At 39.0% G+C, this 17,624-nt stretch overlaps 1 protein-coding gene across 1 annotated transcript; it reads left to right on the top strand.

The window, feature by feature from the left end:
• Positions 1-699: 699 nt before the first annotated feature.
• LOC306769977 (uncharacterized protein) lies at positions 700-12,717 on the top strand (the record flags this gene model as incomplete). The annotated part of the gene is made up of 8 exons (XM_079258745.1): positions 700-889; positions 2,887-2,982; positions 3,869-4,021; positions 4,522-4,647; positions 4,830-4,862; positions 5,365-5,508; positions 11,489-11,577; positions 12,631-12,717. 8 exons carry the CDS (start codon positions 700-702, stop codon positions 12,715-12,717), a joined length of 918 nt encoding a protein of 305 aa, XP_079114871.1.
• Positions 12,718-17,624: the final 4,907 nt, after the last annotated feature.

The following is a 17,624-nucleotide window of genomic DNA, read 5'->3' as shown; positions in this document are numbered from 1 at the left end:
CAACACATCTGACTGGAATCAATGGCTTTGACTTCAAGGTTGCTAATTAAGTCTAATAGGCAGAGGTGTATAAAGTAGAATTAGAAGTAAATTTAAAAAAAAAAAAAGTAGAAGTCCTGCCATGTTTTCAGATCTGCAGATGCATTTAGAACAGGTTTTTTCACTAACAGGCTCATCTACCTGCAGTGGAGCTGAGCTAACTAAATGCACCTGGTTTAGTGAGCTACCGGACAGGACTTGTACTTTCTACTTTATTACCTCTGCTGATAGTTGTCAGGTGTTTTGCAACAAAGAAGCTCCTAAATGCGAAAGACTATGGTCTGCAAGTGTTAGTTTCCCACCCCTGGTATGAGATTTATTGTCAAAAAGCACCATTACAACACACACACACACACACACACACACACACACACACACACACACACACACACACACACACACACACACACACACACACACACACAAAGCAAACCACAATAACAAAAAAAAAAACAAAAAAAAACTTTGTGCTAAGTTTAGAAGTTCAGAAAGGGTTTTTAATTTTCCATCCGTCCATTTTCTGCCACTTATCCGGGGTCAGATCGCGGGAGCAGTAAGAGGGCGACTTTATTTTTAAAGACCCGGAAACCGGAAGTGTCGTTTACGGAAAACCCAATCGCAATCTGTGCGTGTGCACATTGTTTTGATAAGTAGGTTAAAATGAGTCAAATAGAGCAATTGGAGATATTTGTCTCCGAACGGCTGCACGCGGCTACTTCTGACATATTAGTTGCTATTACAAAAACAGTGAAGAATTACGAGAAAGAGGTTTCCCGTCTGAAGGAAGAGAACGAGCGCCATCGCTCTGTGTTGGACATCATCCTCAAAACAAAGTCATCAGAGACAAAAGGTTTGCTCACCAGAAAGTCTTTAGAAATTGTGACTCTAAGCTATAATGGAACTTAGGAATAAATAGCATCGCAGTCACAGATCTTCTGAAACGTGGGTCCGCTTTAACCAGACATGGTAACAATCCCCTTTAGTTAGCGGAGTCTTAGCTAAACCATCCACTTATTATCCTTTTGAGAATTTCTGGAGCTTCAAACATTTCCTCTGTGTGGCAATAATTAATCTTTACTTATGTTGACAACATAGTCAACAGCTAAGCTAGCAGTTAATATGGCCGTATTTGCAGAGGCTGGAGAAAGTACCATCAATCATACTCGACTGAATTTTACAGCACGAAAGAAGACATATGGGATTCAATACATGTTAAGCTCCTGTAAGTACGAACCGACCATGGTGCCTTTGTCTTTGCTTTTCCAACTAGTTGGAAAAGGAAGGGCATTGAGTTATCTTCTGTACCTTACTGGCTACCTCACCTGTAAATACAGCAAAGTGATCTTTATAGGAAGAGAACGCACAGATTTGCAGAGATTTCTCCAGATTTTCTTTGTCTTTTAATGATATTATGGACTGTAGATGTTAAAATCCCTAAATTCTTTGCAATTGTCCAATGAGAATCATTGTTCTTAAACTCTTGGACTATTTGCTCATGCAGTTGTTCACACAGTGGTGACTCTTGCCCCATCCTTGCTTGTGAGCAGCTAAGTGTTAAGGGGATGCTCCTTTTATGCCCAGTCATGAAGCTCACTTGTTTCCAGTTCCACTGTTGCAAAAAAGAATACAGTATATTAGTGTAAACATTAAACAGCTTGTTTGTATTGTGTTCAATTAAAAAATTCTGTTTTTATTTTTGCTTTACATTTGGTTGTAAAATGTCCATCATAGGCATTAGGGGAAATGTTAATTAAATCTTTATTTCGAGTCTTAAATTAAATATATAATCTGTTTGACTGTGTGGATTCCTTTCTGACAAATGTCTGCTTGGCGTTATAAAGGGAATACATTTTGTTTAAGCAGAGGAGCAGTAAAAATATGAAATCAAGTGAAAACATGGAGTGTGTTAATTTAGTAGCAGAACACAAATACCACAAATACAGTAATAATAATAATAATTTTATATATATAATATATATAGTAGGATCTGATAGATTTGCTTTGAACATTTGCAGTAAAGAGTACAGTCTTGACATGAAGACAATTTAAAAATAGTTACATACCATTATATTCAAATCTATACTCTGAATAGTGTGGACAGTTCTTGTGTGGACAGTAGGTGTTGTTGTGATTCAACCTGACACAAGAAAACAAGCTGCTGGTCTTTTCAGTCTTGACCAAGTGAGTATAATAAAGTTCAGTTCATGCTTTGTGCATCTGTTGCATCGTCTGTCCAAGTCTGAAAGGGACAGGATGGACCCATCTGCAGACATGTGCATACAGCATAGATTTGTATCCATGCAGATATATGTAAAGCCTACTATGCAAACATGCTCACTGTGAAAGAGCTGGAGGAAATTCTAGTTTTGTGAAGGTAATTGCAAGCTATTTGAAGGACAAGCTCTATAACAAGTTAAACGGTATTACCTTTTTCTTACATTTTTTCTAGTTGTTCCACCATAATAAACAAACGCCCTTTGGCGTTATTAAGGTGCAACTTTCCTTTCTAATGCATCTATGAAACTCGCCCATGTTATAGACTTATTGTTAGCCAAATTATAATGCTAGTTCAGCTCCATACATGAGCTGATTGTTACATTTCTCCTCAGTTTTGTTTTTCCATTTGCAGATATCTGTCCACTCTACTATTATGTCTACGCATGTCCATTCAAAACTGGCACTGATCTCACCAAAACTGACTGTTGTTCTGTTTACTGTCATCATCTTGAGACAGATCAGTGGCACTAAATATACTTCTTTAAATATAGTCATAGTCTGCTTATTTTCTTAGTTTTATTTTCCCAGATCGGAGTTCCTTCGAGTTAAGTTCTTGTCTTTTCTCTGCAGCTAAAGTTGACACAAAGAGTTCTGCCACAAGCCCACACTCATCTGACACTGGAGTTAAACAGAAGACTGGACAAACTAACCTCACCTCTGCCATTGGTAGGAGTTACATTTATTCTCTGAAATTTAGATCTTTATATCTTTGGAAATTAGGCCTGGGCGATATGACCAAAATCTCATATCCCAATATAGCTCATTTTATATCCCCATAGCGATATAAATAACTATATAAAATTGTTTTGTGTCAGTCATCAGTTATTTGTCAGATGTGCTTGACAACGCCACCAGAGATCTCCTTACATCTGCGGGAAATATGGCTGCATGATGTTTCATGGGTAAATGCGTGTTGCAGCGTTTGTGTCTTGAGTTTATTATGAGCGCTTTCACCACCACTTGACGCTGCTTTTGCTAGTTGACTCTATTTTCTGTTCTGTAATCTTTGTTGTGGTTCTTGCACAGGTGATAAAATGAGTTTGTTATGTCGGAGTCCGTTGTCGGGACTGTGAGCTAGTCTGTTGTCAGTTCCACGTTGGTCCTTTTATATCCAAACCGCATCCATGCAACAGAAATGTCCCTTATTTTATGAACAAGGTCATCAGTTTTGGTTGGCTGGCCATCTTTTAGGGAATTACCCTGCTCTTAAACGCGTCTGCTACGTCTTCCTCCATGTTTGTTTATGTATTGCAGCGTGATTGCGACAAAGCACACATTGGCGTAAAATACTGCAGTAAAGCACCTTATTGTGGCGTAAACGATAGAGCCTCATATGAAACGATAGACATTTTCTATCGTGCAAAGGATATATATCGTCATATCGCCCAGCCCTAGTGGAAGTCAATAATGTTTGGTAAAAAACAAGAAAAGTTATGACTATAAACTTGTGTTTCCCGACAGCACTAGTCTCTCTGCCATCATTTCTCTAGTTGTTTTTTTGTTCTGTTTTTTTTAAATACTGCAGACTCTGTAATTTTCATTTCTTTCACAGGCTTACAAAGTGCCTTCACCACACGTGATGAATTTCTGAAGCTTGCAGGCAAAGACAACTGTCCATTCTGCCTCAAAAGAGTGCAGAGAACAGAGAAGCACCTGGTGAAAAGACATTATCTTCCAGCTGTTCATTTTATTCTGGAGGGCAACAGTGAGTTTTCTCTTTGTAAAACACAAAATTAAGGATAACATTTCCTTCCTGTAGTTTGTCCTGATAGTGGCTCTTGCTGTAGTTCACTTCCCGGTGCTTGTTTGAGGCATTTATATGTATCAGTCCATTTTGCCACTTAAATTAAACTTAAATTCCGGATGAATTTTCAAAACACTTTTTAGTTATTCAGACAAACATTTGTAAAGTTTTATTAAATTACTCATCAGCAGCAACTTATTTGGGTTTGTTTTTAATTATAGCCGATGAATTCAGTATATTTCCCCCTTTAATCTTTCATGTGATCTTAGAACTTTTAAAACCACCCTGATTAAAAACAAGAAGTATTTTTGAAAAGATTATATATATTTTCAGCACCTCAGAGCTTCTCAGTGTAGCACAATGCCATTTCTTTATCTGCAAAACAGCAATACTTTCACACGCCTATAATAATTTAGTGTGTTTGCACCTAGCTAGCAGGCTGTGTTTTCTTCTGTTTCCAGCCAAATTTGTCATACCGTGCATGTGCAAAGCGAAGATCCAGGACAGAAGTCACTGGCACTGCCCACTGTGCAAAAAGATCATTTATCGGAGATGCAACTTTAACACCCACCTGACAAAACAACACAGTATGTTTAAACCATTTCTGTTTCAGCTTTACAAGCAGGTTTTTCAGTTCATGTGTACATAAATTCTACTTCCACGTTGAGTGATTTGGTAATATTTCTATCTTTCATTTACTGACCATTTCTTTTTATTTTTATGTTTGTTTATTTTTTTGTTGTTTTTTCTCTTTGTCTTTACTTGGCAGGAATAGCATTGGTTCAGCCAAGCCAAGATACAGGTTAGTATGTCTGATTCCTTTAGCCTCTTACAAATAATTTGGATTTAGTCTCAGTGATGCTGTGGACACTTGCACAGCAGCGGCTTCACAGTGAGGGTTCAGCATTAAGCAAATTGCACTGTGATGCATCTGAGTTTAAGGTTTGTCATTTTTATACAGGAGTGCAAAAGTAATTTAGTTTAAGTTGACCACTTCCTGTTACTCTTGCAATGAACTTAGTTGACTGTTACAATGATGTCACCATTTTGAAAAAGTGGCCATCAAGTTTTACAAATTAGGGGGTACTGATGTTCATTTATTTTACAATCGTTTTCTTGATTATTCATGCATTTTGAATATTTGCGGCAATATAGCTTGATGTTTGAGGTTCAGATTGTGTTTTCCACATTTTAAGGGGAGTGTCTTTATTCTATCAAGCAAACAGGTCAGCCAGAAATCTGATGAACTCTGCTAGACATGTATGTTTATATAGTGAGATCTGTTGCTCTTTTCTTTCCTCTAGTGGCAAAACAGCCCCTTGTCACTGTCTTAAAAGAAGAAATACCCTTGATTCCTGAACCTTGGTGTCAGCAGGAACGCAGCAGCTTGGAGCAACAATATAATCAAGCGTCACTGCTTCTTCCAGCTAAGAATGATACAGAGCAAGGTATTGTGGTAGAGCGATGCTACTTATTGCCAAGTGTTTACGGCAAACTGCTTATAATGCTTTTTCCTTTTTGTTTATTTCCATCTAGAGACACATCTGCAGGTGCAGTACGACCAACAAGACCGAATACAAAATGGTCAAATCAGAGAACAAAACATCGAACTAAATCCAAACCAACACTCTGGGTTAAATATAGTCTGTGTAGATGCTTGCATCCAAGACATAAGTGAAATCTGCATCAGAAATTCTCTGTCTGATTTTTCAACTCAGACACTGGATAGGAAGCCTGAAAGTGGGGTTATAGAAATGTCAGATCTAGCTGAAGGAAACCAGCTTACCACTGGAAGTAATACTGCTGAAGAGACTGGAAGCTGCACCAAGACTGAAGAATCAGACATGACCCAAATGACTTCACGTTGCAATCAACTCGATCCAAAGAAGAAAGAACCTGTTCAAATATCTGTAACCCCCACAAATTTATATACAAAGAAGGGAAGAAAGTTGCCTGCTAGTCAGAATATGTCTGGTTCTTTTCGCTGCAAAGCATGTGGAAAGAAATTCCATTACATGTACACACTGAAGACACATGTCCGTACACACGCACGTGACAAAACCTGCATTTGTGGGATCTGTGGAAAGCGTTTGGGGTACAGAGAGAGTTTAATTCAGCATATACGTAGTCACAACAAAAGGAACATATGTGGGACATGTGGTAAAGAATTTTCAAGTGACTCTCGATTGAAACGGCATAAAAGGTTTCATCTACCAAAGGGACTAAATAGGTGAAAATTAACAGATGTCCACATGATCAAAAACCTCATTTAACGATAATTACAATAGTAAACTTCCACGTTGTACTAAATAGTGGTTCACAAAGACCATGAGGGGGTACCAAAGAGCATTGAACATCCAGTGTGTGTTTTGATAAGTGTTTTAAAGATTAGTTGTTACTTAGTAACAAGTATCATTAAACTTGGTGGCTAAAAGCATCAAATGCTTTACAACAATATTTTGAAGTATATATTCTTAGTCAAAAACCCATCAAGAGTTTTTTTCTTGCTCATTGCAGTTCATTTGTATATTTTCAAGTCCTTTCTGTTTTGACTCGACAAAGTTTCATGTTTATATACATTTTATACAGCAGCAACAAAAGGAGAGGTGTTAGGGTCGCTTATTGATCTTTGCATTAAGTGGGATCATGAAAAAAAAACCAGCTGAACTAAAAGTACTAATACAAATTGTACTAATGAGTAATAGTTTTTTTTCTGTTTCATCATTTAAACTTTGTTTTTTATTGTTTGATTGCAACATTATTTTATAGTTTTTAAGTTACCAATTCTTGTAAAATGCTGTTTATATTTGTAGAATTTTGACTTTTACAGTTATGTAGACCAGCAAACCTTTAAGCAAGATTTATTGGTATAAAGTAATAAATCATCAGCAATGATGCGTATTCAGTCGTATGAAGTTGACTCGAGTATGTCAGCTCTGTAAACATCTGTCAAAGCTATCTTAAACTACATTAAGTATTCTTGGCTTGTATAATAAAGAGATTATGTATTTTTCATACTGGAAGACCTTTTTTATGATGTACAATGATGGTATTGCTTACACACTCCTCCCGAGGACTGGTTGCTAATGGTTTATCTTTATGCACAAAATCTGACTTTGAATTTTATTTACAAATTTCAGGTACATCCTGGGTGGGTAAAGACCAGCCATAGTTGCCTGAGTGAGTGAGGACTGACAAGCTATTTATGTGTCAGACAAAGTATATTTTACGTGTGTACTGGCTATTTGTAGTAAGAAGTCCATTTAGCTGATTCAGGTCTCCCTCCTGGGCTGCACGGTGGCGCAGTGGTTAGCACTGTGGCCTCACAGCAAGAAGGTCACTGGTTCAATCCTTGGCTGGTTTGGTCAGTGGCCTTTCTGTGTGGAGTTTGCATGTTCTCCCTGTGTATGCGTGGGTTCTCTCCAGGTACTCCGGCTTCCTCCCACCATCCAAAGACATGCATGATAGGTTAATTGGTCACTCTAAATTGCCCCTAGGAGTGAGCGTGAGTGTGGTTGTTCGTCTCTCTGTGTGTGGCCCTGCAATGGACTGGCGAGCTGTCCAGGGTGTACCCTGCCTGTCGCCCAAAGCCAGCTGGGATAGGCTCCAGCTTCCCCGCGACCCTGAATTGGAATTAGCGGTTTGGAAAATGAATGAATGAATGAAGGTCTCCCTCCTGTAAGCAACATTTCATGTTGCTGGTAGTTATGATTTTATTGTTCAGAAAATCCAGCACAAATGAAAAACAATTCTGCTTAGCTTTGGGAAAAAAATATACCTCCTTATCATTTCAGCCCAAAGAACTTTTGAACATAAACATGGACAGAGTTATTAATATTGTCAGAAATATATATTTTTTTTTAAATTCTGCACTAAAAGCATTTAATGTGTGCAGTTTTACGGGTTATGGGTCAGTATTACTTTTAAAAATTGCACTAAAACGAACTCCTTTAAAACGTTCACACTTTGATACCACATTATCTTGACATTATAATGTTAATTGTATGTCATAATGGCTGCTTATAGAAATTGTAATGGTAGCATTTATTTAATATGACTTCAGATTGAGAGAGAAAAAAAAACCTCTTATTTTTTAAGTTAGACAGTCTGCAGGAGACATTTCTTTAAAACTGTTAGAAATGCCAAAGGGCTTAATCAAAAGGTCAATACTTAAAGAAAGAAAAAGTGAGTGTAAGACCTGGAGGACATAAGTATTACTTTACATTTTGGCTTGAATTTTCACAGCCAACAAAATTTCACAGCACAGCTGCCAAAAATGTACAATAAATATTTTAGTAAATGAAACAAGAATTATTTATTAAATGAGCCCATTTGAGCTAAACACATTTGAGAATATTAAAGTTGTTGTTTGGCACTGCTTTCAGGCTAGGCATCCCTATAAAGCAGGGGTGTCAGAATCCAGTCCTCAAGGGCCGAATCCGGCAGGTTTTTGTTGTTTCCCTCCACCAACACAGCTGATTCAAATCAATGGATCCAGCAGCTTGTTGTCAACCTGTTTGAGTGTTGCTCAGGTGTGTGTTGGAGCACAGAGACAACAAAAACCTGCAGGATACCGGCCCTCCAGGACTGCAGTTTGACACCCCTGCTATAAAGGGAACACCGACTTTTTGTTAAAAGTTAAATACAAAGAACAAACCTAAAGACTGCAACTAAAGAGAGCTGATGATCAGCCAGCTGGATCAGTTGCCATCCATGTTGCAGTCCAGTGTCCGGCACCTATACACTAAGTGCAAAGAAGGGGGCCGGGGACTTGTGAGCAACAAGGCCACGATCCAAGAGGAAACATCCAAGCTCCACGATTACATCAGGAAGAGGGCACCGAGGGATGAAGCACTGAGTGAATGTCTCAGACAATGGAGTCTGCAGAGACACGAGATGCAAGAACCATCAGGGGAGGAAAAGCCCCTGCATGGAATGTACCACTGGCAGATCTCCGAAGTGGTCGATATGTACAAGTTCTATCAATGGCTGGAGAGGGATGGACTGAAGGACAGCACAGAGGCACGAATCATGGCAACACAGGAGCAGGCCCTGAGCACCAGAGCGATCAAGGCCCAGATCTACCATACCAGGCAGGTTTCCAGGTGCAGACTATGCAAAGGAGCCCCTGAAACAATCCAGCACCTCACAGCAGAGTGCAAGATACTAGCAGGCAAAGAATATATGGAGCACCATAACCAAGTAGCTAGCAGCTCGCTAGTGTACAGGAACATCTGTGCAGAATATGGACTGGAGACCCTCAAGTCCCAGTGGGATACTCCCCCCAAGGTGGTAGAGAATGAGAGGGCTAAGATCCTCTGGGACTCTCAGATCCAGACAGATAAAATGGTGGTGGCCAACCAACCGGACATAGTGATCATGGATAAGCAGCAGAGGAAAGCCGTAGTAGTCGATGTATCCATCCCAAATGATTGAAATATCAGGAAAAGGGAGCATGAGAAACTGGAGTAGTACTAAGGCCTCAAGGAAGAACTGGAGAAGGTCTGGAGGGTGAAAGCAACAATAGTACCCATAGTGATCGGAGCACTGGGGGCCGTGTCCCCCACACTGGAGAAGTGGCTCCAACAGATACCTGGTGAAACATCAGACATCTCAGTCCAGAAAAGCGCAGTCCTAGGAACAGCTAAGATACTGCGCAGGACCCTCAAGCTCCGAGGACTCTAGTAGAGAACCCGAGCTTGAGAGATGAACAGCCACCCGCCCTGCCCTGGGGAGATGGGAGGGGTGGGTGAGAGAGGAGGGTTTTTTTGTTTTGTTTTGTTTTTTAATATATGTGTGTGTAATCCATCTGAGCACCTTACTGTCATTCTCACTTGCTCTCATATTCTACGTCTTAATGTTAATTGTTTGATGGAGAACTACAACGCAACAATTTCCACCTGGGATTAATACAGTGTTTCACATTTTGTTATAATTGTGGGGGTTTTTTTGGGTTTTTTTTTTTTAAATCTGTGTAATTTGCATAGTTAATTTGGAGAAACGAATTGTTTACTTGTTTTGGGAAGTCTTGACAAGCCAAATTTTTTTGTTTTGTTGGCAGATAATTTATCTTATTTAAAGGTGGAGTATGTAAGATTTTCAATATTTTCAAAATAAATTAACTAAAAAAAATAACTGCAATCATAATTAGTTTTTTAAAGATGTAGGTTCCAGTCTGTCCATATTTGATGCGTTATTAAATTACAAGTTTAATTAATGACAAAGACCCTTCTTGAATGTTTTCTGACCAGTAAAAAAAAAAGTACTTTTTTACCACCAGTAGGGTGAGTATAAGCCTATTTATTGCAGTGCGGCTCTGAGCTACAGCTCGCAAGCGATTCCAGCCCTCGTTGGAGCTGGCAAGAAGGAGGGGTGAGAGGCGAGTTTTGCTCGTTACTACCAACCTGTGGTCGTTTGTGGAGGTAGCAGTTTTGTGGTTTTGCTCACGACCTGGTGTTTGCCACCTGGTGGTGGAAAGAATCACCTTGAAATCTTACATACTCTGCCTTTAAAGCAACATTTACCTAATTTTTGTATTTTTTTTTGTTTTTTAAGGCTGAGTTTTTGCAGTGTTGGCATACAATCATCATCAGCAACTGTCCAGAGTGGACTACGTTAACTTTAATTGTACTTTGCATAACAAGTAAACTCAGTTCACCTCTGGGAAAGACAGCAGTCAACAGTTGCCTCCTTTCAATCTGCTTTCTTTCTTTTTCTTTTCGTTCTTTCTTCTTTTCACATTCGATTTATTTTTTTTCGGCCAGCATGATGCCATCACTCAATCTGAGCTCACTGACGTTAAACTAGCCTCCAGTTGCTGTCTGGCTGACTAAACCATTTTGCGGAGGGCCCAATTTATTCAAAATAAAAGCTAAAAAAAAGTAATAATAATAAAAATTGGATTTTCATGAGCCCCTCTCGCTACTCGGGCCACTTTTCCCCCCACTACCATGCCTATGGCTGTGTTAACTTAAGCCTGAACATAATTAAGATATATGTATATATGTCTATGAACCTGTCTCTCACTAGTCTGTGTGCCAGTATTGGTTTAGTTATTTCAGAAATTATGTGACAATGAGCAAATATACAGTTGGATTTTTGGGGTAAACTAAATAGAGTAGTCTTATATGTCACTTTTTCTGAAACAGCGTTTTCTGTGCTGATTTAAAAAAAAAAAAATAACAAGGGCAAAAAATTGAGCGTATACCCACTTCTTGAGGGACCACAACACCACTGTGATGTGTGTACTAACTTTGTTTTATTAATGGTAATTCCTTTATATGTTAAAAAAAAGTGTTAATTTCATCATTTATTTATGCATTAATAGTTTTATTGTGACAACCCTGATACAACCCCCTTATTTATTCATTTATTTATTTTTTATCATTGAGTTACCGACCCTCTTTAATGCTCTCGCGACCTCCGTAGGTGTCCCGAGCCTCACTTTGAGAAGCACCGGTGTTAGTGATGCTGCTGAACCGACCGTGGCGTCCGTCCCTCCGGTCACTGTACAGGGTGTGAGCCGACAGCAGACCAGTTTGTTGATTGCTTTCGGTTTGTGATGTGTTTCCCACAATCTAGTCAATTTATTCCCGACAGGAAGAGGAGGAAGCGGCTCTGCGGCAGACTGCTCTCTCCCAGCTTCCCCCAGCTACTTTATTTCCACTAATTCCTGGATGCTTTCTCCCTGTTTAGTTTAATTTGTAGAACATGGCTGTGTTGAAGATACAAGACCAGGTAGGTTAAACATTACGCTAACATCTGATTAGCTAACTATAAGTCACCTTGTTTGAGTCCATTTTCATACAACATTAAAGTGTTTGTTGGCGTAATTGTTGTATATTAATAATTAACATGAAGTATGATACATTGTCTTTACTTTAGTTATAGCTTAACTTAACTAGCTAAAGCAGTATCTGTCACTCTGTCTCTCTTCATGTGAATATAAAAAGAAAGCTGTAAAAGGTTAAGCTAATGGTGCATCGCTTCCATCATCAGTCATCTAATATCTGACATGTTAGCCAACTAGCTAGCAGTAGCTGGAAAACAATGCACCAGTTCACATTTTAAGTCATACCACCTGTAGTTTAATAATAAATGGATAGTAATTTTTTAGATTTAGATTAATGAAGTTTGTGTTTTCTATTCGTGGTAATGGATGAATCCACACAGCTGGGTGGCTGTGAGGCTATCAGGGTAGCTAACTCTTTCTTCGCTTCTGTTTCAGCAGCAGGCGGTCTTCTTGCCACGTATTATTGTGTTGTTAACGAGTTAGTGAGTCTTACTTTCACTTACAAATGAACCTTGAACCATGTCGAGTCCCTACACCCGGTAGTTTGCTTTGTCAGCTGTCGTGATTCAGCTCTTGACACATTTCTGGACAGTTGTTTGCTCAGTCACCTGTTGTTGCTGATAAGTCTGTTAATCAGAAATAGCAGGGCGATGTTGCTCCAAACGCTTCGTTTGACCAATTTGACGAAATAAGGTGCTACTTTCAAGCTAGCACGCAGTTTTGCAGCATTTGCACAAAGCACATTGATATAAGTTTAAATGCTGTGTGGTGTTTCAAGGAGAAGAGCTCGTTGTCTTCTTTAGAAAATGGCTGTAAGAAACCTCTAAAAATCTGTTGGAAGAGCAATGAGAGGAAGAAACTATAGAGGAGAAAAGGTAAACAAGTACTGAAGTATTGACTACTTTTGGGGATAAAAGCTGTGCATGGTTGATTGTTGTATTTCATAGCATTTCCTGCCTCACTAGGCTGTGGGCATGACCTCATCTGAAGCTCCTGTTGCACTCTTCCAGCCAGGATTGGGTGATGGCATGCCTGTCAGTGCCAGGGAGGGACCTTTCCCCAATAGACTCATCTGTTCTGTGTGTTGCAAAATCTTGGTGGCATTACTGAGGTGGCAAGCCTCATATCTGCTGACATGAACAGCAGCATGGATATCTGGACTAATCATGTTAAACAGTGGTCTGCATATACTGTTAATGACATCTCACCTGGAGATCTAAAAGATGAGGCTCTTTTTCATATAGTTGGATATCAGAGGTGTAATATGAGTATCGATTTATCTGACAGACTGATTTTAATAACTGACAATCTGCATTGGAATATGAAAGACTAATCTGGGCATAAAAAGTTATAAATAGTTTGGAAAATGCTATGAAAGAGAACTTTAGGTCACCCTTTGCAGATTATCATTTTACTTATTTGTAGCAAGAATGAGGTGAGTGTTTTTGAATGACCTCCCAGCCCTTTGTATAGGGGGTCTCTGCCCTCTCTTACTCTGACAGGCATGCTCCCAGCCAATCCTGACTGGAAGAGAGCAATAGGAGCTTCTGATGAGGTAACACCCAGAGCGTTCTACTATTCTTCTTAGTTTCTAATGTTTCAATGTCTCTGTAAAGACCTTTGAATCACCCTGTCCATTGAATTGTGCTATACAAATAAACCTACCTTGCCTTAAGTGTGAACTGGGGTTAAACAAATATCAACATTTTTCCACCTTATTTTTAATAATTGAATGAGATGTCCAGTATCTCCTCTGAAGAAACTTAAAGATTTACTACAGAGCTTTTGGAGATTTTCTCCATGATGCACCCCTGTTGCATCCTACCTGTAGTGTGAGGTCACTCCAACCAGTCAAAGACAGCCTTATCTTAACTGTTGTTTTATCTTGCGCTCTGTTTTTTTTCTCTTTCTTTTCCTTTCTTCTTTATGTGTTAGTTTGCTGAATCAAACAAGATTAAAACATGGCCGGTTGTAGATATCTGCTTGCTAGCTTGTAAAGTAATGTGTAAAGCAAAATCCGACTGCAACACCATGCAGCATCCTGGAAAAAAAGTTGTCAAGTGTGGTATCTTAACCTTGGGATGCTGCTGATCAGCTACGACTCAAGAACTGTGCATCATATATGTCACAGTGCTATCAAACAGGTCAGAAGCAGAATGGTTGGAGAGAAGCAGGCATCAAATCATTGATGAGAAATTTTCCTTTGACTGTCTGATAGAGAGATGTTCAGACAAAGATGTGTGGACTGGTTCTGTGGTGTGGGACCAGGTGACATGCATCTGGTAAACAAAATAAAACTATCATTTTAAATGTACATGTTGGTACTTGTAATACTACCTGAAACAGTTGGTTTTATTTGGAAAACTAGAGTACTTTTTAGAATAATGTATTAAACTTTGGTGATGTCTTATTGGAGCATTTAAAGACACACTAGAGAGCTTTTGCCATTTTCTATTGACAGCTAATTTGACATCCATCTTGCATCCAACCTGCACAGTGAGCTGTCCCCAGCCAGCAAAAGACAATCTCACTGTAACTCTTGTTTAGTCCCTTTGTCTTTTAATCTTCTTGGTTGCTTTGCTGAATCAGTGACAGTGCGCGTTCAATGCAGCCGGTGTGTTTATATCCATTTTCTAGCATGTGAAGCGAAACTCGGATAAAAAAGTTGTATAGTGCAGTTTCTTAGCCTGGGAACGCTGCTGGGCAGGAGAAGCTCCAGAGAGATGTCCGCAACGCAGAGTTTTATGGCCAGAAAGTTATGTAATGCTTGTTTAAGGCTTAGAAATTCTGATGCAAGTTCACAGATTACCAAAATAATAAGATGGTATCTTTTGGCTCTTTTGAATTTTGGTTAAAAAAAACCCCCCCCAAAAAAACATTAAATGAAAATGGGTCATTGATTGTGCAGCTCTGACCAGTCTACCGGACAGTCAACAAGCACACCACAAACGGAAGAGTGTTTGTGATTAAGACCCACGCGCTATTCTCTATTGTTCTCTGTGCTGCTTGCTGATAGAGAACAAGACAAAGAGACAGAAATAGTTGCACTAACAGGGGCTAAACTGGAGACAAACAGTTGTCACTTCTAGGGAAGGCCTTTGTCTGTATGGCCTCTAGAGGGCATCCTGTTGCTTAGAAATAAGCCAGTTTGTCCTAATCAGACCATGCAGTCCCGACTGAGGAAAAAATAATAATCATTGCAGGAAAACACATTGTTACTACAAAGTTTCAAAAGCATTATTTATGTAGGTGTTTATTAACTGGATCTCATGTTTATTTATGCATCAGCAACATGGACAATCACCAATACCAATCATCACATAACATTGTGTTTACAAATTAAATTAGTAGACCGTGATTGGAAGTATTTGTTAGTACTTGGTATTGATAGATATCGGAAGGTACCCATGATGTTTTTACTAACCACTGGAAAGAAACAAGTTGGCCAAAAAAAGTGTGAAGCATAAAATGTAAACACATGCTTGCTACCTGTAAATGTTATACTGTTGTAACACATTGATGCTCTTGCTGATCTTCCTTACTTCTTATGAGATAAAGAGTCTGGGGGATCTCTGCTACATATCAGAAGTGGATTTAGCAGATATTTGTATTTTTTTTCATTTAGATAATCCAGAACATATATGCAAAATTTCAGTGTGTGGTGAATGTTTGAAAATTGTTAAAGTGACCATCTCAGCTTGGGGATGAAGCCAATGTACCAGGTTACTTACTGTATGTACATTGCTATTCGATGTCACCAAACTATTTAGCAGTATAAATACAATAGTTTGATTAAGAGACTGTAAAAAAATATGCTGTGCATTCTATAAAGGCTTAAGCATAATTATGATGGTGCTGTGTTAGTCTGATGTAAACATCATAGTATCCACCTTTCACAACGGTGAAGCTTTAATACATATCACCCTCCTCTCATCTTTTAAAGCTATTTAAATCTTTGCATGTCAACATATTTATTGCTAGTGTTTGTGGGAGCATGTGTGCCGGCACACACGCCAACACGTGCTGACCTTTGTGTTTCTATTCTGGGATTACGTTACATTCGCTGCTGCATCCTGTCGCAGAGTCTGAGCAGAGGTCAGCACAAGCCTGAATAATTTTGTTCACACACGTATACAGTCGCATCAAGTATCCTGTAAAGTTGTGAATGGGTTAAATCAAGCTGTATGAATGATAATATTCTACTAATATTATTCTGTTGCTGTGAGATTGTGTTCAGTATTCTAATAGTTTCCTTGTGTCCCATCTCATCAGACATTTACTGGCTACTTGATACAAATAAGTGTATCTTTTTTTTTTTTTTTTTTACTATTGATCAGCCAAATATATCATTATAAAAATATTCCAGCCTCCTTCAAATGTGTTCCTTATGTTGCCCTGCTATTTGAGTCTTAATTACATCTATAACTTGCATGAACAGTTTATTAGAAGACTCATTTCTGTTTGGCAAATGACAACCAATTCATTCATTATCCTAACCGCTTAGTCCGACAAAGGGTCGCAGTGATGCTGGATCCTAACCCAGCAGTCTTTGGGCAAAAGGTGGGGTACACTCTGGACAGCTCGCTAGTCCATCACAGGGCCACACAGAGACAAACAACCACTCACGCTCACACTCACTCCTATGGGCAATTTTAGAGTAACTAATTAACCTAACATGCATGTCTTTGGATGGTGGGAGGAAGCTTGAGTACCCAGAAAGAACCCACACATACATGGGGAGAACATGCATACTCCACACAAAAAGGCCACTGTCCAAGCCTCACTCCAGACAAGGATTGAACCTTCTTGCTGTGAGGCCACAGTGCTAACCACTATGCCACCGTGCAGCCCATGACGACAAATATGCTTTGTAAATATCTTTTGGCAACTGTGTTAAAAGTATCTCCAGTGCTAGCAAGAGTGACCAACTAAACATTGCTTGTTTGTATATTTTGCATCCCCAAACATGAATGTTTTGTTTGAGCTTTTGATGGAAATCGGTTCTGCCAACTTGATTGCTGAACACAGGGTTTCTAGGCTATGTTTCATATTAAGTCTCTAAATTGTCAGGCAAACACACTCAAACACTATGTTTCTCTCTTTCATTTGCTCTCCCTTGAGCAGTCCCTCCCTCTGAGTTAATGGGGTTGTGTGGCCTGGCAAGATTGCTCCTTTTAGGATCTGTGTTGAATATGAAGGAGACTGAGACACACACACAGACATGCACGCACAGACTGGTCTTGTTAGCTACCCTCACATTCTCTGGCAAAGCCAGTTTGTTCCAGTTTTATAATGAGATGGGAACTTTTGAAGCCATGCCACTGATGCACTAAAAAGGCTACTGGAATACACATTTGTGAGCTGGACTTTATTTTTTTCCCAATTCTATCTCATTTAGACTGAATGACCACTTCTATTTTTGCACCAACATTATAAGCCTGAACACTTTAAATCTTATTAAGGGAATTTTAACATCCGCACCACGTTGTTGTGCACATGGTTTTGTTTTTACCATGCCGTTTTAATTACAGCATTTCAGTAGGTTAGAGCTTGCTCATTTAACAAAATGAAAAGAGTTTTAATTGTTCACATCAGTACTTTAATGTGCAAAACAAGAAAAAATGTCAGAGCTCTGTTGGATAAGCATCAATTACATGAAACAAGAGTCATATGAGTCATTTTAGTTAGAAACTTTAAGAAAAGCAGACAACAGCTAAAAAAAATGTTTTTTGCTTGAGTTAGAGGAATACATAGCTATGTTACTGTGCTCTA

This window comes from Telmatherina bonti, assembly GCF_933228915.1.
Source record: "Telmatherina bonti genome assembly, chromosome: 19".
In the NCBI taxonomy this organism is placed as follows: Eukaryota; Metazoa; Chordata; class Actinopteri; order Atheriniformes; family Telmatherinidae; genus Telmatherina; species Telmatherina bonti.
Note: the sequence above shows the minus strand (reverse complement) of the source record. Positions and strands in the feature narration are given on the sequence as shown.